This window comes from Maniola jurtina, chromosome 22 (assembly GCF_905333055.1).
Source record: "Maniola jurtina chromosome 22, ilManJurt1.1, whole genome shotgun sequence".
NCBI classification, from domain to species: Eukaryota; Metazoa; Arthropoda; class Insecta; order Lepidoptera; family Nymphalidae; genus Maniola; species Maniola jurtina.
In genome coordinates, this window is record NC_060050.1 from 10,557,480 (window position 1) to 10,581,708 (window position 24,229).

At 34.9% G+C, this 24,229-nt stretch overlaps 1 protein-coding gene and 1 long non-coding RNA gene across 2 annotated transcripts in view; both read left to right on the forward strand.

Annotated features, from left to right (window-relative positions):
* LOC123877026 (NGFI-A-binding protein homolog) overlaps positions 1–24,229 on the forward strand; it is a 40,923-nt gene that overhangs the window by 9,328 nt on the left and 7,366 nt on the right. Inside the window, exon 2 of the mRNA XM_045923519.1 lies at positions 22,222–22,323. Within this exon, the coding sequence (XP_045779475.1) occupies positions 22,222–22,323 (102 nt within the window). The remainder of the gene's footprint in view (positions 1–22,221; positions 22,324–24,229) is intronic.
* LOC123877055 lies at positions 1,395–19,776 on the forward strand. The gene is made up of 3 exons (XR_006798483.1): positions 1,395–1,407; positions 18,645–18,648; positions 19,643–19,776. It is a non-coding gene; the product is annotated as an uncharacterized LOC123877055 (long non-coding RNA).

The following is a 24,229-nucleotide window of genomic DNA, read 5'->3' on the forward strand; positions in this document are numbered from 1 at the left end:
CCTGATTCCACGCTGACGAACTCACGGGCATCAGCTAGTAATTTAATGTAAGAATGTGAATAAATTAATTTATTCTAATTAATTTCTACGTTCGGCTTTTTAGTTTAAAAAGTATAATGAAACTTTATAATTTTATTGTACGTATTTATAATTATCTCATGAATGTACATAAACTGGATCGATAAATTTTAATTGTTAGGTAAGTAGGAATACAATTAATAAATAAGTAATTAATATTATTATCATGAGAACACCTATTTACTTTGGATAGCGGTAGTTTTTTATGGAAGATAATTACACAATAGGTAAATAAAATTACTTATTAGATTTGTGAGTGTTTGTGAGATACTTTACCTACTATGTGGGTAGAGCATAAAAATAAATCAAATTTAAAACTTTACATATTTTTTAGGCTAACTGAAGCCGATTTCACACATCCCACCTTCGGCCAAACCTTCGGCTTCGGCCAAAATAGGCTAAATATTTGGCCGATGCCGACTTTTTTTAGCACCTGCTGAAATTTAACGAAAACGAAACTGGGACTGATGTGTAAGTGAATAAATAGGTGTAGAACTAACGTTATTTCGAAGTGTTATTATTTATGACAATTCAACAAGACCAATCAAGACAAGTTTTTAAAAGTTTATATTGACTACATAAAAAAAATAAAATAAAAATAAAGCATTTTATTCACAGCCGTCAGATTTATTAAACCATCGGTTTCAGTTTCGGCCAAAAATCGACCTTCTGTCGGCAGCCACGTCGAATTTATCAGATCTGAAAAAAAATTAGGAATCTGAAATTACTAATTCATCTTAGGTATAGATGCATACATTTTCTAGACACTGTTTCACATACTTCGGAACTCAGATTGCGAATTCATTCAATTCATGTACTTGAATTTTCTTAATATTTTGGTTGGGTTTTATTGATGGACTATAGCTTTAACCCGCGCCTTCAACATCGCGTGGCGTGTTATAAGTACGTACCCAGCCTAATACTTAAGTATTAGGCTGGGTAAGTGTATTTATTACAAACTTATACATAATTTTTTAATAAAATGTTGAATTATAATATGAAATTCATTATACTTTTTAAAGTAATTCATGTTTTTCCTTCCGCCCGCGGGTTCCTTGTAAGGCCCGGTGCAATAATATTATTGTTTTATGCGCGTTTTTACGACGAGACGCGGAGGAGCCAACTCGACGCGATATAATGACGGACGGAGCCAAAGAAAACCGTTTCTTTTAATTTGTATTAAAGTTTTAGGGTTCCGTACCTCAAAAGGAAAAACGGAACCCTTGTAGGATCACTTCATTGTCTGTCTGTCTGTCGTGTCTGTCAATAAACCTATAGGGTACTTCCAGTTGACCAAGAATCATGAAAGGTAGGTTGGTAGGTCTTATAGTACAAATCACACTTCACACTAATATTATAAAGGCGAAAGTTTGTATGTGTGTGTGTGTGTGTGTGTGTGTGTGTATGTTTGTTACTCCTTCACGCAAAAACTACTGGACGGATTTGGCTGAAATTTGGAATGGAGATAGATAATATCCTGGATTAGCACATAGGCTACTTTTTATCCCGGAAAATCAAAGAGTTCCCACGGGATTTCTAAAAACCTAAATCCACGCGGGCGAAGCTGCGGGCATCAGCTAGTACAGGAATAAATCTGAAAAGCGCGAATTTGTGGTTATATCATGTAAAAAAAATGTGTTTCAATTTTCAAAGTAAGATAAATATACCAAGTGGGGTATCATATGAAAGGGCTTTACCTATCCATTCTTAAACAGATTTTTATTTATTTTTATGCACAATAGTTTTTTATTTATCGTGCAAAATGTTGGAAAAAATACCCGAGGACGGAACCCTCAGTGCGCGAGTCTGACTCGCACTTGGCCGGTTTTTATACGTACCAACGAAATAAATGATTATGAAATATTCTACAAGATGCGGCGTTTCATACTAACAACATGTACCAACAAACATCGGGTGCCTTCACTCCTGTCAATCGTATTCTACTTTGGATGCGGTTCGTTTCTATGAACATAATATTATGATTGACACAGGTTCAAAAAATCTATTTAAAATATGCTCCTGAGAAAAGCATATTATACAGTCGAAGATTATGTAATTGATAAAAGAGCGTGGATTTGACCTGCAATTCGCTCCAGCAATGCGCGGGACTCCATTTGTTTTTACACATGGCATAATATCTTCTTCAAAACTTTGAAAAGAGCAACCGCCGAGTTTCTTGTTGGTTGTTCTCGGGAGGAAAGGCATTCCGAACCAGTGGTAGATGCTTTTGACGATTCAAAAGAACTTGTACAAGTCTAATTGAATAAAAATAGTTTGAATTTGATAAGTCAGAAGAGACTGTAGGTACTAAAGCTATTAAGCTACCTATATACCTATTTATGCAGGGCGTAACCAGACCGCTAGCAAAAACGATGACAGGTGATACTACTGATGATTACTGATAAGATACCATACAAAAACTACGATTTTTTTTAAATCCTGTATTTTTTAAAAGTTCACAATGTATTGCAAATCTGAATGACGCTAGAGATCAACGAACGGTCCGTAAATAGGTCACTCGAAGTCAATGCCGCGTCGTAGGTGAGGCATTAACCCAAGTTTTGCACGCGATATAATGCGGGTTTGAAAAATACTAAAGCACTAACTAGAAGACTAGGCAAATAGTTATTGGAACTGGATCGTGTTAAGGTAGTTTAACGCTAAGTTTTTGCTAGTGTTCTGGTATATGATAACGTGAATACTAATTTAAATTTTAGAGTTATCCTGCAAGTTTAATTTTGACAAAGCGGATTACGATTACTATGAGGCGCCGCATCTAGTAGGGCATTTATATCGCTGACACATACATATATAATTTACTAAACATAATATTGTATACAGAACTAGGTAGCATGTATATTCATTTGTGGATGCAACTTATAAAATATTCTTTAGAAAATGGCAATTAATTTATTAAACTGATCGTTTGCAATAATCGACCTACTAAGTATTAATAATAATTTTTGCAATACTTCTAAACAGACTTTTGTTCATTTCTGTAAAATTGATTTTAAATGTAGATACATGGTACATAATTATGTATTGAAAATCAAATGGTTAAAATCAGAAGCTAAAAAAATTAAAGTGACTTTTAAATAAATGTAAAATGCAGTGCTAAAGTAGAATCAAAAAGTTTTGAATCCAATTTACAAAAAGTTCGCTTTATGTTTATTCGCTTTAGTCTATGCTTAAAAAAACAATAGAATCCCTCCTTGTTTAATCTGTGAATCGGACAATACCATCTTCCACATTCAAATTCAAAAGCTGAGTTCAAAAAACGAACTCACAGTTACGCAAAGATGCGTCCAAAAAGACGAATTATGTACCTACTGCTTACAAATTTTTAAACGCTTTTTATACTCCTACAGTTAGCCTTAACAATATGAGAATATGCAAATCTCATTTATCTTGCTGTTGTTTATTTCTTACCGGTTTAGTTTAGGGGTGTCAAATTTTTTGAGAAAATGAAGCTGGTATGTTTTATGAAGAGAAAACTATACCTATTATCAAATATCATAGAGGCACCGGCCGGCGCGGCGACGCGAAGTACCTACCAAAGAGTCACTGGTCGAAACTTTAAAACCCAAAAAGAGCTTTCAATAAGTCTAAATTATAGCATAACCACTTAAAAGAAAAAATAAGTCAATAGGTATTTTTCTAGAAAACTTAACACGCACTCTTCAGTCAAAATTAACATCTTGAAAAACTGAAGAAATTTTTTCAGAAAGAATGTCTTTACATCCCTACTTCCCATAGTAGTGCACAGATGGTTTAGCAAATAATGGTCTTAAGATAATAATTCTGAATCTAAATTGCACTCTCCATCCACCGAACTTAACATAATTTTGGATTAGCATGAAAATTTTGGATGCCCAATTTCAAATCGGATCTACTTTCCTTTTACACGACCGCCCAAAAATGGAGTGTACTGTTTTCAGGGTTCATGTATATTGTATGTATTCGAAAAAATTCAAAATATTTTTATTCAATTAGACTTTTACAAGTTTTTTTGAATCGTCAAAAGCATCTACCACTGGTTCGGAATGCCTTTCCTACCGAGAAGAACCAGCAAGAAACTCGGCGGTTGCTCTTTTCAAAGATTTGATATACAATAATATTATGCTATGTATAAATGTATTGCTATGTATCTATGATTGTGAGTTTCTTTATTCCACCATAACTTCTAAATACCTGAAAAGATTTGGATGTTACATCTTACATTGGATGTATCTTAAATCTGTGAAACTGCCTGTATTTTTTGAGAAAATAATCAATATTTCGGCTGTAATGGCGTCATTTTCAAACATGAAAAAACTTTTCTTTAATTACCTATTTCATATTTATAGTTATTAAATACATGACAGGTATGAGATAGCAGTATTTTTTTTTGAAAACTTTTCAAATTACTTATAATACTTATTCTATTTGAGTATGGTTGACAGCCCTATTGCAGTATGACTTGTACGAAGTGACGCATCTGTCATTTTGGTTATTTTAACGCCACATTGGAAAGACGAAAGGAACGGAACATGATGTGTAATGACTGGGGTTTTTTATAGTGCACGCGGGCGAAATGGGGTTATTAATATAACAGCATTCGAAATTCAAATAAAACCGACTTTGTGCTACACGTGTGATGTGCGGGCAGAAATGAAAATTGTTTCGAAATAAAAGAAAATTTTCATTTTTTTAACCTCTACGCTATAAAGTATTTAAATCAAAATTAATTCCTTATAGTCATGTATAATAAACCTACTTTGACCATCAGTTTTGATGATGATTATTATTATTATTACATTATAATAACACCCCTCTTATTGGGTCGGGGGTTAAAAATTACTATTTTACTCAACTCTTTCAAAAATCTTCCATTTTATTGATGTTAATAAACTTTTTTATAAAAAAACAATACAAATAATCTCAAAAGCACTAGAACCCGGAGCCTAGCTAGTGACAGTCAGATTTTTAAAAAATAAATATGGATCTCAGTTTTTCAGGCAGCCGTCGCGCCCTTTATAATGCACACCTGAATTTTCATGAGCGTGATTATTATACAGTTCGCGCAATTATGTCCAGTGACGGAGCAGTGTTGCCATATACACTTTATTGATATGACAAAAAGCCGCGGCGACTGCACAAATATACCTTTATATCGAATCCGTGTTTTTTACTATTAATTCCGCACATAATGGCCTGGAGTCAAATGACCGGGCGGCAATAAGAAATCGCGGGAATTTTAGCGATGCCCGCGCGGTCTTTTAAGCCCGTTTTTTGCCCGCGACGGGTTCGGACTACGGCGGTTTTCGAGGTTTTTTGCAAATCCCCAATGAAAACCGTAATGGCATTTATCGTGCATAAGAGCGGCCGGAATCATTAATTATTTATAATAGGCAGCTAGCGCCGAAACGCCGCCATGTTTTACTCCGGGATTGTTGCATTGACAATGTTTTTTTTTTTACGTTTCCGCGCGAGCGACATTGTTACCTATGTCGAGTATAGCCTATACCTAACTTTACTTTTAGTTACCTTTTGTTTTTGTTATTTTGAAACATATTCTGAAATCATTGAAACACTGAACTGTTAATCTAGTATACAAATATCGTAAAAAAAGTTCCCAAAATATCTTATACGACTTTTGCCATATCAAAGTAAAAAAATATGTTAACTTGCCATTATGTACCTACTGGAACATTGTATTTACAGTCGATATTTACCTAATTAGGTCAGCTATAAGTTATTTTTGTACCTTTTTCAATGAAAAAAAGATTGTGTTTTGTCACTCTTTCAATTCGCAAAAAATAAATATGTGAATATTTTACGTAGCTACTTTTGCTATAAAGGTTCCTTTCATTTTTTTGTGTGGTTTAAACCATAAACGTATTATAATTACATTTAAACATACGCTCTAAGTAGGCCGTGTCAATCATATCACTAAATTGTTTTTATTATTGAATTTAATTGTATTTTTTTGCAAGCAATTAGGTGCAATGTTCTATTTTAAATTATATCTGTGTTTCTGTTGATATTTAACTTTTCTTTTGTATAATCCATAATACCTATTATAACTACTTACTAGGATGCCGATCACCGCTTTTATACATAACTAGCTTACGCCCGCAACTTCGTCCGCGTGGACTCCCTTATTTTACCCCCTTAGGCTAGGGGTTAAATTTTCAAAAATTCTTTCGTAGCAAACGTCTACGTCATAACAGCTATCTGCATACCAAATTTCAGCTCCATCCGTCCAGTAGTTTGAGCTGGGTGTTGATAGATCAGTCAGTCAATTTTTCCTTTTATATATTTAGACACATAGAAGTATGTAACTAACAGTAAAAACAAAAAGTGAGTAAGTAACTGTCCAACTCACCGCTAAGCCGTTTTTTCACCAACAACCAGCCTGCAAATACCAACTCTATATACCATTAAAACCTAAAAAAACCTCATTAAGGTACTACCAACATATCGTATCATACATTTTATTACCAGTTGTAAAAACTCGAGTGATTTTAAAAGTCGATAATCGGTAGATGCATAAAAAGCTTCGATGTTTCGGACCATGTTCTGCAACATTGCTTATGGGTGAAACCATAGAATAAGAAACCACAGAAATAGAAATGGCACTTGCAGTCTTTTTTTTGGATTGTGCCACAAATGACATGGTCTATTCTGGCGCTTCTTCTACTTGAGGAATTTTGGCTTTAATGCTCAAGTGTTAGACGCATCTGGATAACCAAACCCTTTGGAAGGTACAGCTGGTGATGTGTGGCACAACTTTCAAAGAATAAATGTTTTTCTTTCTTTCTTTAGTACCGGGACAGTGTCTCGTCAATTTTGGGCAATCTTCATTTATAGTAAGTAGAAGGAGAAACTGATGCGCACAGGTAAATACCAAAAATAATTTATTATATTAGTTCAATCAAGTACCTTGTACTCAGTTTATAGCGAAAAATATTATCTTTAGCATCCAAATAAGTAAATTAAACTGCAACGTTTTACAAATACGTCTGTTTCTGAAATAACGAGTACTGATGTTTCGCAGGTCACCTAAGCAACGAAAAGATAATACTCCTTTTACCTTCACCACCTCTATTATATACATTCTGAATTCAATGGGTGAAGCGCAAAAACTAGGCCTGTGAATATTATTATGTATGTCTGTTTGCCCCATACACGTTTTAACTGTTAACTAATATCTTGGAAAATCGATTGTGTGCGACAGAATTTTCTTTTAAGGCCCCGAATATGTATGTATACCTATGTAACTAACTGACCCCACGACTTCATCTGCGTGGATTTAGGTTTTAAATCCCTTAATATTTTTTAATTAATTAAATAAATAAAACCTTTCTGTAACATCTTTTAGTCCCCCCGTTCCTTCTTTTCGACGTGTCGGTCAAAAATAAGTGAATAATTCAAATTCAAATGCCCGATGAAAAAACTATTAACCCTTCAACGTCCACCCTGATTTGAAGGAACGGACAAGTCGATCTAATCTCAGTAGAACAGCTGCTGGGCAGATGTTCCTACTTCTGATGGACAAATGTACCAAGAAAAACACACAAAATATACAATCAAATATGCACCCTATACCTAAATCGTGAAAGCTATTTTTTGCTTGAAGAATTTCTTTTACAAATTGCCACCTTTATAACTACGTTTAATAAAGAATAAACTTTAACAACCTAATAATACAGTTTCATTTCCCTTCCAATTAAACATATTGGAAGATAGCATACACACTATTGTTACAAATGCGATAGTTTGTACAAAAAAGTACGTTGTCGGTTTGAATTTAGAATTGAAATTTGTTTGGGGTAAAGGGTGAGAGGTCAAAGACCTTTGCACAGAGTAAATATTGATGATCATTTTGACTGATTGCTTGAATGTTGACAGGTGAGGTTGCGAATTGCGATGCGAAAAATTGATTGATTTTGTAAGAAATAAAAGGGCTTTGTATGGGTTTTATTTGTTTTATAACGCTTAATTTTAAGTTTCTATTAATTACATGAAACGTATGATTTTTGCTTACTTTGCAATTTTACTCTATAAAGTCTAAACAATGTACCTACTTTTGGTACTTAGGTACCTACATAGTATCTGAGAAATTGTTACAAGCAAAAAAGATTTTCCCTAAAGTTGGAAAAATTAAAATTGAACATTATTATTTCAATTTATAAATCGACGCTGTCTAAAAACTGAAAGCACAATAGGAATTATGCATTTCGAATTTTTGTTGTGAAAGTTACTTACTAATAACTAAACAATTTTTTGTTGTCCTTTGTAATATTTTTTCAAGGTGATAAATTTAGCACCCAACAGACCTATTTAAAAAAAACTTAAAGGAAAAGGGTTACTTTCAATTTCTTATAATTAATTAACGATCTAAACACATGTTTAGACTATGTTTGTCACGCTTTCTCCAACGCAATGAACTTTAAAATTATTAAACTCAAAATTCTTAACCCTTTGCCACCTGACTTTTAAAAAAAAGAAACGTCAGTTGGTCCTTTCCCGCCTGTTTTGACATTGACGGCCGTACAGATTTGTTTTATTTCTTTTTAATTGTCGTCTAGGACCGCGGGTGAGGATGCGGGCGTTTTTTTAAAAGTTAACTGATTTTAATAGTCGACGAATCGGAAATAGCATGTGTCTTCGAAGTTCAATCGTCATTTTGATTTTATAGCTATAATTTGTTTTTTATTTGTACAGTCCACTTTTTGAGTTCCGCTGAGGATTATTATTTTAGGCTAAACTATACAATAGCTGAAGATCGTTGATAGGTGTTAGTTTACTAAATTCTGAACTTTTACGAATAGGTGTCCCAAAGCTACAGATACCAACTTATAACATAAGTATTTAAAAAAATCTTTGATATATATTGTATCTCTTAATTACTTTTTATAGAAAACTACTAAACCAATTTTAATAAAATTAGAGAAACCTAAAAATAAATCAAGTTTAAGAACAATGATCAAATTATTAAGATGTTGAATATTTTAAGAACTGTTCTGTTCTTACATTGCTAAATGTGCTTTTTATGCATTTCAGAATTTTTTCTAATGGTAAGGTAGAGCTTTTGTCTAGAAGCAAAGGTATTCTGTTTTTATTGTGGCCCCAAAATTGCTTGAGTTAAAAAATCTTGGCGTTTATTTTTAACATAATCAAAAACAATGAAGAACGAATAAAAAAAAGTATTAAGTAATTTATGAAAAAAGTAAGTTTGGGATCCCACAGTTTTTACACCATCACCTGTAGCTGAGGGAGAGGTATCGTGAGGGATCTTGTGATAATAAAAAACCTTCTAATGATCTAACGTGGGAATAGTTTGATCACGGTTTAATAATTTGTATTCTACGGCTTTTTAAATAAATATTGTAAGTTGATTAACAAACTTATAAAGGGACTAGGGTCCCGAATGACACACAGAGAGACCGAATACACAAAATTAGAACACAAAATGTACGTTGTAAAGTGAAATCAGTACGTTGGCACGTCCAGAGTTAATTTAGCCATCGATAGTAGCTGAGTGCTGACAGGCATAAACCTGTCAGAGCGAGAGCGGTGAAGTGACGCGACTACGTTCCGGTTTACGTTACAATATTGGGCTTTGAAATAATGATTTTATTCTTGTTTACAAGATGCAACTTATCTTAAAAAACCGGCCCAGTGCGAGGGTTCCATTTTCGGGTATTTTTTTCGACATTTTTCATGATAAATCGTAAATTATTCTGCATAAAAATAAATAAAAATCTGTTTTCGAATGTACAGGTAGGAATATGTTACTTGGTATAGTTATCTTACTTTGAAAACTAAAAATACTACTACTACTATTGTTCATTTATGCGCTAAACCTAAGTATAAGTATTCAACATTAATTCAGCACGTTGTCACTTGTCATTAATTCATCTTACCCTTACAAGACACCTTTGTACAGCAGTTGGATGTCCACTGGTTGATATGACGAAGATTAGTTACTACTAAACTTTATTGGCTCAATGACCCAAAAAGGATCTTGGTCCTCGACACCCGAAAATAGGAGAGAAAAATATTTATTTACGTAATAAAGCAATATAGCAACGCAAAATTAGAGGTCTCGACTATAGAGGAACTCGGGATCGTACGCTGAACCCGCCAACTGGGAGGCTGCGATGTCTTAACCACTAGGCCATCGCCGCTTTGTATCAACAATAAGTAACCACCCCAAAAATAAAGATCGCGGTCCAGTCAGCCACTTTTTATCTGTCCACATCCTCTCATTAAAACCATTTAAAACATCTTCCCGGATGTTCGAAAAAATCGTAAACTCGCGAGGGGTCATTTATTCCCACACAGCACCTTACAGGGGAAAACAAACTAATAATTTGAGTACTGGCAACCCTTCCGCGTTTTTTTTAAAAGTCATATGATAGACTGCAGTCCATAGCCATTCAACCTACCGGCCTACATTCAACCTCTTCCGTGAGAACATCAAATATGACCATAGAGAAAAAGAGGAGTGCTATAAGGAGGTCTAATAAAAAAGTTTTTGAAATGGGGGCGCGAGTGGACATTTGTCTTCACAAAAAGAGTTATTGCTTGAGGAATGAATAATAAATAGCTCGGTACGATAAAAAGGGGATTATCTTGATTCAAATGGTAAAGGTGGGTGAGGGCCTTTGTTTTTAATTACTTTGATGTGATGGGCTCACGTTTTGTATAGATTCTATGGGAATGTAACACATATAAATACTGACACGAAATTTTTGTGTGAATGACGTGAAGCTTATTCTTATTAAACGTGAGAGTGAATGTTAAAGCTAAGTAGGTCCACTCGATAATTTTTATCATAGCACCGGTAGAGTTTTTTTCAGAAATATAATTTTTGTCATCCATCGATGTTATATCATCAAGTAATACTTGGGTACCTACTTACTTAGTTTTAAAAAGAATTTAAATAATTAGTTTTACATTCAAACTGTAGTTTTTAGCAATCTACGGTTTGGTGCAAATTTCATGAAACTATTTAATTGGACAGTATAGACAAAGCAAACACTAGGCTAAACTGTCGTGGGGCCAACCCTTCCGCTCGCTGACAGATGGTCGACTAATGGGGGCTAGGGTTGTCACCTGTTACTAAAGTTTACTTTAAAATTACAGGCATACGTATAACTGAATAGGTTCCTTCACTACTGCAGGAGCCTACTCAGTTATGCGCTATACTTATAATAATGTATTAGTTCATTTTTATCGTGAGATAGTAACTGTAAAATCATTTTGATTCATCTTATACACATCGCCTTTAGACTAACTCACTTATTATATTTTGTTGTTATAGCGGCAACAGAACTACACAATTTGTGAAAATTTTAACTCTCTATCTATTCCGTTTCATGAGATACAGCCCGCTGACAGATAGACGGACGGACGGACAGACAGCAGCGGCTAATAGGTTTCCGTTGGCAGTTGACACCCTTCGGGTATGGTGCCCTAAAACATTACTTTAGGTTCGATTATGAATAACTAACATTTATCAACCCTAGCTTATAACAACCTAACTTACCTCACCGAGGGGTGGTCAGAGCCCCGCATAAAATAATTTGAACTTTTTATGAAGTTCCATCGAAAAAAGCGTAGGTGAGGTGCTAACTGCGGAGCCCTGGGGCTTCGGAGTATCAATTAGAATACGGTTTATAATGGAAACATGTGTTAAACTTCTAAGTGGCGCCTTAGGGTACAGGTTTTTAATTAGGTATGCTTTTGAACCTCAATGGTTGAATGGTTAGAGTGCCTAGGTTGCGAGTTTGAATTTTGGTCATCAAGTTTTCTATTTAAGTACATGTCCTAAAATAAATAAATAATTGTAATTTGTAAAATACTAGATAATGCTTGCGACTTCATTCGCGTAGATTTCGATTTTTAAGAATCCCGAGGTTTTTTTTTTGATTTTCCGGCATAAAAAGTAACCTAGGTCTGTCCTTATCCGGGATGCAAGCCATCCCTGTACCCGTCAAGATCTATTTAACGGACGGGCCATCTAATTGCATGAAGATATTTTGAATTTGAATTTGAAAAGGTATCAGAATCAGACATATAAATACATTTTTGCATTTATACTATTATAATTAGTATGGAAATATGGATAAGCGGTGATAGCTTAGTTTCGGCCTGCTATTTGGACTGTCACGGGTTTGGTCCCGGGCGTGCACTCTAGCTTTTCAGAATTAGGTACATAATTATGTGCATTTAAGCACTTAAATATCACTTGCTTTAACAGTGAAGGAAAAACAGTGTAAGGAAATCTCCATGTCTAAGAGTTCTTCATAACGTTCTCAAAGGTGTGTGAAGTCTGCCAATCCGTACAGTACTCCAGCGCGGGATATGGCCTACACCTTATAGGAACCCTTAGGGGATCACTGTTGTCTGTCTGTCTGTCTGTCTGTCCGTCTGTCCGTCCGTCCGTCCGTCCATTGTGCCTCTCAAGAAAACCTATAGGATACTTCCCGTTGACCTAGAATCATGAAATTTGGCAGGTAGGTACGTCTTATAGCACAAGTACAGGAATAAATCTGAAAACCGCGAATTTGTGGTTACATTATTAAAAAAAAAATTAAAATGTATTTCAATTTTCAAAGTAAGATAACTATACCAAGTGGGGTATTATATGAAAGGGCTTTACCTGTACATTCTAAGACAGATTTTAATTTATTTTTATGTATGATTTTGTTTTGATTTATCGTGCAAAATGTTGAAAAAATACCCGAGTAGGGAACCCTCAGTGCGCGAGTCTGACTCGCACTTGGCCGGTTTTTCATTCTTAGAGACAATCCGTGCTCAATAGTGGGCTGATAATAATGGGTTGACCTTATGATGAGATTCATGTACTAATATATCATCAGGTTTTTATATTGTAGATAACGGGCAGGTACCTACCACGATTAAGGTGTTTTTAACTGCCGACTGGACTGGGACCCCTCGTGGCCACGACTCATGCAACTGAGTCGAAATATCGGCAGTTAAAAACACCAAATCAATCGTGATATGTATCCGTTATCTACAATATTATAAAATGTCATTAAACCACGAAATAAACTAAAAATCTAATACTATCAGGTATTCACTATACACTGATCATTTAGCATTAATTTATTCAATAAAAAGTGTTTAGCAAATTCTTTCCATGTCACACATTCCGACATGTGCACACTCTTTAATTGCATTTACTTTAAATGTACGTAGACACCTGATTCGAAACTCGCTCGAGCCTTAAATGAGAAAATTTTATGTCTTTAGTCCATTTAAACTCATGTTTCAAAAAACTTTGTTAAAAAGACTGTCCTAAGTTACTTTTTACTGCGGTTAACCATTTTTTATAGTTCATCATGCCTATTACTCTGGTATATATGTAACTAATAATAATTATGTATTTCCCTTTTCTTATCTAACTTTTCCTTTTTAATTTGGGAAGTAGGAACTCTTAGGAAGAGTTTATTCGTAGTGTGCTCCAAAAAAAAAATGTTTATTTACTTTTATGCAAGTTTTATGCATAATATTTTTTGATTAATCGTGCAAAAGTCGAAGAAATACGACTGTAGTACCCTCGGTACGCGAGTTTGACTTGACAAATAACTAAGTATTGGATAGAATCAGGCGTTACTTTGCGGAAGTTCATGTTTAGCAAGAAACAGTTAAAAATTATTTTGCTATAATCCGCCAACAGAAAAAATCTGTATGGTGATTTATATCCATACAGATTTTTTCTGTTGGCGGATTATAGCAAAATAATTTTTAACTGTTTCTTGCTAAATAACTAAGTAATTTATCGAAAGATTCAAATTCAAATTCAAAATATTTTTATTCAATTAAACTTTTACAAGTGCTTTTGAATCGTCAAAATAATCTACCACTAGTTCGGAATGCCGTGCCTACCGAATGATTGTTAATTTCGGCTAGAAAATTAAACTATAACACGTCTTTTTATTTCATGAATTAGTTAAGCACCTATAGTTAGCATTGCTATTAAGTATTTGGGCCAAATCCATCTCCCAGGATCGAAGTAACCGGTTTTGATATACTTAAATAGTATGAGCTGTGATAGCCTAGTGGTTAGAACGTCCGCCTCCTAATCGGAGGTCCGGGGGTTCGATCCCGGGCACGCACCACTAACTTTTCAGTTATCTGCGTTTTAAGCAATTAAATATCACTTGCTTTAACGGTGAAGGAAAACATCGTGAGGAAACCTGCATGCCTGAGAGTTCTCCATGTTCTCAAAGGTGTGTGAAGTCTGCCAATCCGCATTGGGCCAGCGTGGCGGACTAAGGCCTAAACCCTTCTCATTCTGAGAGGAGACCCGTACTCAGTAGTGGGGCGGAAATGGGTTGATCATGATGATGATGATGATGAGCTGTAACACTGACCTATTAGATTATACGCAAGGGGTCGGTTCCAACAAAAACACAGTTTTTTATCCACACTCGACAGGCTAGGTTCGGAAGAGATTCATGGTAGTAGGGTTGTAACATGTGACCAATTTTTCGACAATCTCTTTGACTCAGCAGTGCGACTTGTAGTAAGAAATTTCGGGGTTTGATACCCAGCAGGGTGAAAACGAATGTACCGACAGTGAAAGCCCTTTAGTCGTTTAGCACCTTAATGATCATATTATTTACGGCTATGCACATGCGTTAGATGTGTGTGGCGCGTTTATAGAAAAAGGCCATAAGTGCGACAGGTTTTTGATGCAATAGTTTCGAGGAATCGCTACTCGAATTCTGAGGCCAACCGTACTTCCTCAATAGGCCCATGTACTACAAAGCAATACCAAGTCGCTTATAATACAGAATAGTGAATGGTTAGCCTATTGCTGCTGCACTATTAAGTATTATCTTTCCATCGACTGTTATATTGTTACAAATTAACACGAAAATGAAGACAAGCGCTAAAGTTCTGTTGGCAAAAATAAGATTTATCTAGTATGAAAGAAAGAAGCTTTGTCGTTAAAGCAAAACCATACCTATGGTTTTTGTCTGGTTCCTCAGGCGATCGATTAAATATTAGCGATGAGAGGCAACCCTAGAGCAGGGAGTGAACTGGAACAAGTACCCAATGCCAATATGGGTCGGTCGGGTTTTTGCCAAGCCTACCCTTTATATTATCTTCTAAGGCGGTCAATTTGTTGATTAGGTTTTGTAATAGCTCTATTTTGCATCTGTTGCTAATACATACTAGTTTGACGGGTTCTTTTTTTAAAAATGTAGAGTTTTTATCCGTCTTCTTTAATAGGCTATTATGACGTCATATTTAATCCAATATGGTGAATTTTGCCATTAAAATACGCGTGTAAAAAACTAAAAAAACCAATGGTTTCGAGTTTTTTGATCTACAAAATGTTATCCATAGAGGGCTTGGTTGTCGAACTTTCAATTTTGAAAATAAATCCTATAGCTTTAGATATTTTATACTTAATCATATTTTTTTAACTACTTCATAGATTAACTGAATAATAAACTAAAATATGATAAAAAGAAGATTAAAGCAATCCCAAATAGATCCCGACTTCCGTCGTATTTTTTGCTTCCAAAAAACAATGACTTGTCGATTTACATACGTGATTTGGCGGTAAAAACTACGGCGTGCTTTTTGAAATAGTTTTATGTAATTAGATGTAACTTTTGGGAAAATTATAGAAGGTTGAGAAAGTAGTGTGGTATTATCAAATAAAAAATTTTTAAGACAAAAGAAGTTATCTATGATTTTTTTTTATTGTTGAGAGAAAAATTAGAGAAGTTTCCGAACGCGTGCTTACTTTTTTTTTCATCGACCAACACCAAGTTTTTTTTCACTTTGCAGCATTTGAAAGGATTCATTTTTAATTTTCAGTATGTTTTTGAAAATTCATTAAAAACATAGGAATAGGAAGTACGAGTACCTTTTCCTTTATCTGTGTTAAAACCTTTAAACACTGTTTTTTCCAGGAAAGTCATATATTCAAAAAACTAAAACCTCCGTGCGGAAGTTTTTAACAAAACACTGTCTGGAATCTATGGTCTGCATCTTTTTTTTTTCATTTTTTCCCGATGCAAAGGAAAGTGATCAGGCAGGTGCCGAGCACTTTTTCTAGTAATTAATCAGGGATGCATCTGTTTCTAAATTACGCTGCAACTTTGAAGGGTTAATCAAATATAATAAAGAAATTAGAGCGTTCTTCGTATGATTCTGTGCGATGGACATGTGCTTTAGTTTTTATACGGTTTTTATCTCGAATCGGATAAGATTAGTCATCATGTTGTAATTATGTTTTTTAGGGTTCCGTATCCAAAGGGCGCTAAAAGGACTTCTACTAAGCCTCCGCTGTCCGTCCGTCTGTCAGTGGGCTCTATCTCGTGAAACATAATAGGTAGAGAATTGAAATTTTTACAGAATGTGTGTTTCTATTGCCGCTATAACAACAATTACATAGTTAAAATTTAAAAATGACCGCCATGAAAATTAAAAAGAATTGAAGTCTTCTGAAATTAAAAATTTCTTGTATGTACGGATTACTTGTTGATGGTACGGAACCCTTTGTGTGCGAGCCCAACTCGCATTTGATCGTTATTTTTTTTCATTGATGATTGGGAGCTTTCGTTTTTACTTAGTAATTAAGTTATAGGGTTCTATATTATTCCAAAGATATTATAAAATCAAATTGTAAAGTAGGTATTAGGTATATAAACTAGATGATGCCCGCGATTTCGTCCGCGTAAAGTTTTTAAAATCCTGTGGAAACTCTTTGATTTTCCGGGATATACTTACTTAGTACCAAAAGCAGTCTATGACTGTCTCACTGTCTCCAGAATGCGAGCTTTCTAAATACATACCAAGTACCTAAATGATGCTCGCAACTACCTCTATGTGGATTTATGTTTTGTAAAAATCCCGTGGAAACTCTTTGATTTTCCTGAACCAAAACGACCTTTTATAGGTATAAGTGGAAAAAGAAAAGAAGATAAGGTGATACTGTGTTGCGGGGTACTGATGTCTCACTGGATATTTAAATTTAAAAATATTAAGTTTTGAATTTAACGATTAACCCCGTGACCTAGTAAGAAAAAAGTTAATTCTTCAAGTGACATCCAAGACACGAATTTCGCACGGAAGCCGGGGGCTTAAGTAAAAAAAGTCGTTAGCGACATTCAAACTATTTAATATTCATACAAAGACACCAGTACGCATATCAATCACATTGCAAGTGCGAAAAAATACCTAATCAGATGCGTATACACATCCCGGCATCTTTGTTGTCTATGGTACAGTGTCATTAGCGCCTTTTTCAAGCTTTTTTACTCTGGGAACGGTGGCTGTCGAACTTATTCAAATTTCGAACGACAATGCCGTGTTTTTGTTTATAGAGGAATGATTGTATTATCTGAAGGTTTGTTCCTTTATTCAAATTGGGCATAGACAACGCGAGGGGTGCATGTTCTTTTTTCAATAGATGTGGTGTGGTTGGCGCTAATTACTGTCGTATTTCTTTGGATTGGTATGGATTAGGCGTATTTTCGCACGATTAGCTTTATTATGCGCGTGTTTTATAACTGTGGTAACTAGATAGCTAATTATAGAGTATGGACTATGGAATTATAATTCGTATCCTGTTTCGCTAAATAGAGTCATGGTTAAATCATCATCAGCCCATCACGGGTAGAAGATCCCTTGCTCAGTAGTGAGACGGCGCGGCGCGGTGATTCATTATTAGAATTATTTTCGCCATCGACGCTCTTTTCTATAGCTCTAATATATTTTGCGAAAATTTAAAAAACCACGGACGGGGAGACATTGGGAAGTAGGAGACTGGAGAAGCCATGCATCATAGGGGTGGGGAATTTTTAGGATATCTGGTTGTAAAGCGGAATTTACGTTACGAAACTAGTGGCACGGCATTAATTGCACTATCAATTGCACGTAAAAACATCTTTGTAATGAACGCATTATGAAATTAGAGGTTTACACGTGCAATTGATAATGTTAATTACGCATAAGAGCATAAGGAACACACGTGCCAAAACTCACAACTATGTTATTTCGAGGTTTCATTATTTTGCTTAAATTGGGCTAGATGTCAACCCCCCCAAAAACCTGGGGGTTGCCATCTACTCTGACCAATATAGGTTTAATCTGCATCTTGTATCTAAGTATTTAAATATCTGATAGTCTAGGTAGTCTAGGATAGGTAGACTAGAAGACATCACTATAGTGATAAGGTCGCCTTTTGTTTTTAAGTCTATCTGTGTTTTTCTTTGTTATAGTATTAAGCAATAAAGATGTTTTAATAAATAAATAATTAAATACTTTCTAGGTTTTTTTTTTTGTTTTTTTCTAGGTTCAACCCAATATAGCATAACTTGGGATTAAAAGAATTAAGTAACTAAATAATAAGTATTAAAATGTCGGCCAATTAATGGAATGCACCTGGTCTCCTACCCTATTTTATACAAGCACCGTTTAACATCTTCAACGAAAACGTGTAATTACATGCTTTAATTGGAAAGCCTTTAATAACTTCATCATCATCTTAATTTTATGCAGCAGACGTTAGTAGGTGTCGGCAGGCTTGTAGGCCATTCCCAAAAAGCGCCACCACATCCAGTTCTCAGCCTTCCTCATCCAATCCTTCCCGCCAACCTTTCTACACGACTTCAAGAATGGAGAAGGTTCTCAATTCGTCGGAATCTTAGGTAGGGTCCCGTACCTCAAAAGGAAAAACGGAACCCTTATAGAATCACTCTGTTGTCTGTCCGTCCGTCCGTCTGCTGGATGGAAGATGATTTCGATGTACTGTCCAAAGTTGAGTGTTAAAGGTGGCCACGCACTTAAACTGAACTGCAGCTGAACTGCGCGTCGCGTCAGCGCCCCGCACGTTATTCTCTTCAGTCGCGACGCGCGTACGTCACTACCGCGTTGCAGTTCAGTTCGAGTGCGTGGGCACCTTTATTCCTAAAAGCTCAACACTATCGGTACAATCGGAATGGGTAGGTATACCTACTCAGAAATTAGCAATAAGTAAGAAAAAAGAAGATAGAAAGTAAGAAAGAAATCTTCAATCATCAAGAAAGAAAGAAAGTATGAAGAAAAATGCCTTAATCCCAATACCAATTAAGACGATGCATTTTCTGCACGATCGCTTGCCATCAGTTGAGATCGCAGTCAAGCGCGAACCGGCCAATCATAAAAAAGGCTTAAGGCCATTGAACAGCTGTTGAGCATTTACTTACGTGATGCAATGAAGAACCATCATGCGTTTTAATTTATGACACGCATTTGTGAGTCAATTTCACCATAAACGTAATTTTTAATTGTTTTAATTCATCCAATGTAAATAATTGTTTTTTAAACTTTAATTTTGTAAAAGTTAATGTGACGACTTTTTATTAGCAACGCTACAACTAAGATAATTGGAAAAAGAAATATTGTAAAAGCTACAAATATTAATTTTATGTCTGTAAAATTCTTTGGAGTAACGACCGCTATACAGTCGGCACTCGTAACATAATTAATCTGTTAGGTACTTGCTGTTGCCTTTGACTCTGACTTTGACTAAGTACTTTAGTTTTCCTTAGTTTACTTGAAAGGGAAACAAGTAGCTTCTTGCTGAAATGCATAGAGGCGCAGTATACGTGGCCCATACGAACTGACAATGAAATGATACGAGTGAAACCCAAGTGCAGAAGGTCTAAAGGGCCAGGCAAATCAAGTTGTTTACGCGTTCCCCCATGAAGGTTTTTAAACAAACTAAGGAAAAATGGACTATAGTTTTAAGGCGTTTTACAATTGTACCAATAGGTAAAGCAACTATAATCATCAAATAATAATAAAATACTATTATATCGTTAAGACAATAAGAGGTAGGTGTAATACAATTCATTTAAGTATATTTTGTCCTTTTATTTTTATCTCTACATGATAAGTAACTTTGCAAAAAGGGAAAATTCAAACATGGCGACGATTTCTAGACAATAATGCTGGGACTAGAAAAAAGACAATGCAAAATCAGCAACACAATAAAATGTTGGCGCAAAAAACATGCATGTAACCCAAAAGAATTGCATATTAATTCAGTCTGAAATTCTCAAGACAAAACAGATTAAAAAAAACTCGAAGTGTGTTCGAAGATAGGAGGTACCGTGAGACTTGAATAAAATTAACGATAGTTATAATTTAAATTATCATTCTATGCAACGTGTTACGTGACCAATTTTAAGATTATTTAAAAAAAACTAAAAAAGTAAAAAAAAAAACAAAAGACGAGACATGTGGTCGCAGCTAACCCTTTCAATATTCGCTTGGAACCTAATTTGCATACGCTAAGCGCGCATAGTGGCGATTTTTTATGCCCAAAAAGATTATGCAAATACATTTTTTGGACACTGTACCTCCGTACGGTGGACTTTTTTTGCGCCTGAGAAAGTTTTGGCAGAATGAGTTTCATTAGGAAAAAGTTATGAACAATTACTTTTTTTAATGGAAAGATACTTGGGAATAATATGATTGAATGCTTGTTTTTTGTAGTCTACGGAAAAAGCATGAGAATCATTTTAGATTGTTGTATATTGTTATGATTAAATATTGATAAGTGGAAATAAATTGATATTTTTAGTCAATTTTAAAACAACTTAACTTTTTATATTTTTTATGATATTTTTGCCAAAACACTTCATTCACATTATTAATATTTAACTTTTATGTAACTTGACATTGTTATTTGTAGTTTATTTTTGTAGTTTGTTTTAAGTCTAGCGCGTTTTGAATTTTTATTTAATGTTGTATCTATAGTTAAACCAGAAGTTCTATGGATTAATACACAGGTTTCTATATTAACTAAGTATTACAGAAAAAAATTACAATATACTTACCTACTTACATTATTTCGTAAACGGTTTAAACTCTAACATGATACGAACCTACCTATGTAGTTTCAAATACGTAGATATAAATTATAATATGAAGTCCCTTTTTTTAACACCTATTCCAAAAAAAACAATCATCTAAATAATAATATAAAAACTATTCATCAAATCACATAACAACAACTAAATACAACAAACATAAGCTAAAAACTTATGTTAATTTTTTTTGCTGCATTTTTTACCTGCCTGGGGTGGAGACATGGCCCACCCCACATTTTTTTTCATTACAAAAACCAATAGTGCACGCCAAGCGCATTAAGGGTGGCAACAATTTTTTTGTCTCTAGCAACTAGCGATCGATATTTTTCCCGCGCAAACAGCACATTGGCGGGCTATAAATGTACCATAGATTATATCCAACCCGTTTGCTTAACAAAAGAGGCCTTTATGTAAAATTTTATTCATTCTGTTTTTTCGTCCCGGTAACGGTTGAAGCGATTATTTTGGTAATGGCTGGGGTTGTTATTAAAAAGGGGTAGTTTTTTGTGCGGCGTCTCCGCACGCGATTTAGGGACGAAATTACTTTCGGCACGCACTTCGTCTGCAGTTATTATAATGTTAGGATTATCGATCGATTTGGAAAGTATTAAGCTATATCCGTTTTAGAATTGAGTATTATCTACCTATGGATTTTTAAATTATAAGAATGGGCATTGCAGACACGTTCCTAAATGAGAAAGAAAGAAGGTAGTTAGAAATTACTTAATATCTATTTATTTGGCAGGTATTCCATTTCCAAAGCATCGATCGAAAAATAACTTTTTTAATAAACTCTACTAGAGTTATAGGGCTTTTGAATCATGGAAAGGTCAAAAGGAAACAGACCACAATACGACGGCATTCCAATTGTTTGTTACCAATTTTCTTCTGCTCTTCTTAGAGGTACAATAATACAATTGTACCTAGTATGTACCTAGTATCTACTAAGTAGGCACTCGTATATGTATGTGAGTTTCTTTATTCCATCATAATTTCTAAATGGCTGAACAGATTTGGATGTACCTACCGTCATTAATCTTTACATCATTACGAGTAATTTTTTGAGTAAAATTCAGTATGTATGGCGCCCTCTTTAAATTTTACTTTTTAGTTTTTAGAAGGGCTTTTTTTGTTTGTTTGTAAATTTTTTTAACTAGTTACGTCCTGTATAAGAAATTAAAAAAAAAAAACTTCTTTTATGTACGGAAAGAAATTCAAAGTACCTATCTCTTATCTTTTCCAGTGGTGGTGACGTCAGCCCCCGCCAACGAAGCCGAGCTGCAGCTGTACAGGGTGATGCAACGAGCCAGCCTACTCGCATACTACGACACCTTATTAGAAATGGGTAAGTTAAAGGTTGTAGCTCACTTACATGACACCGCTCCCACACGGTAAAACAATAAACATTCAAATATGGGCTTAAAGTCGTAATCTGTACATAACATTTTAGTGTAACAACATATAATACTCTACTTTTCTCATGTTTTTTATCCCGGAAAAACAAAGAATTCCCAGGGATTCTCATAAAAGTAAATCCATGTGGACGAAGTTGCAGGTATCTACTAAAATACCTACACAATAAAAGCGCGAGCGAATCGAGCGCAAATTTTTTGACATAGGTATTCGTGACCTGGTTCATTTCATTCACCAATTCAGTTTGCTAATCCTTTGGGTCAGTCACTTTTGCTCTTCTACGATTTCCATTTATTTCCACGTTCCAAATTTCTTTACTCCATTGAAGATAATATATTCCGTACCACTCATGCCATATATTTTAACCCCCTTGGGCGTGGAATTTCTATAAATAGTAAAATACTCAATTCTTTATTTTTAACCAACAGCCTAAATACCAATTTTCATGAATTCAACTTGAAAAATTACAGACTTTCATTCCCTATTACTTATAACTTTTTAACAGGTGAAATATCTAAAAATCGTTTCTTAGTTCTAAAAGGAACCTACTGTCAAAATTGCAAGTTTCGAGTTCAGCGATTTAGGCTGTAGGTACGCTAGATCAGTCAGCCAGTTTTTTAATATGTGAAATAAAAAGTTTTTTAATATTATTAAAATAATTAATCATTAAAATCCACAAAGCTTGCATAAATATTCTACATGAAATAAAAAACAGCATCATCTCTAAAACTCGAATTAAGAAAAAACGCGTCTCGTAGACTCGTTCTCAGGGTCCAAAAACGCGAGAGAAAAAACAAATTTCCATAAGCGAAAAAAGAGCAGACATCCCGAGCGATGCAAAATATTTTTTTTCAACTATTTTTATACTTTTTAGGGAACCGTACTCGAAAGTGCCAATGGGACCCAATTACTAAGCCTGTGCTGCCGTCCGTCCACGTCTGTCAGTCTGTCTGTCTGTCAGCGGGCTGTATCTCATGTATTTAAATAGGTAGAGTGTTGAAATTTTCAGAGTGCGTAGTTATTATTTCTATTGCCGCTATAACAACAAATAATAAAAATTTCAAAATGGCCGCCATATAAATTATAAAAAATTGAAAAGTACATAATCTTGCACGTTGATACGGAACCCTTCGTTTGCGAGTCCGACTCGCACTTGTCCGGTTTTTTAAACTATTTTTATACTTTTTAATGTTCGCAATTACCCTCTCTAAGGAAGGAGGAAGGTTAGGAAGGGTTCGGCCGTTCCTTTGGCCCTTTTGTTTTTTTTTTAATTCTCGAAGCCCCTTCGCAAAATGGTCACGTAAGTAATCAGGGGGCACGGCAGTGCCCCCGCCAAGACGAGCCAAACGGCGGCCGGGGCGCTACGTACCTTTTTCTCGAAGTGTTTCGCCGTATTTTCGACCCGTCATAACTTCGGTCTGGATGACGCTAGAAAGCTGAAATTTTCAGTATAAGGTGTCCTTAGCAAATTTACCAAATATACCAAGTATCAAATATCTAGCTTTTATGGTTACAGATTTATTGATACCTAAAATACGCCGATTTCGTCCCTCACTGATGATCATCAAAACCTCTACTCAAAACCTCTAAGGTACTTCCCGAAGTCCTAGAAGACTGAAATTTGGTATGTAGACTAGAAATTGACTACAAACTACAGGAAAATTAAGAAATTGGAAATGCCCCCCCTCTACGCCTCTTATGGGTGAAGCAAATCTGTAAATTCTGTCGCTAGAATGCTGATATTTTCAGGATAAGATGTCCTTGGCAGATTTATTAAACGCATTGAGTATCAATTGTCTAGCTTTTATAGTTTCAGATTTATTGACAGTCAAAACTTC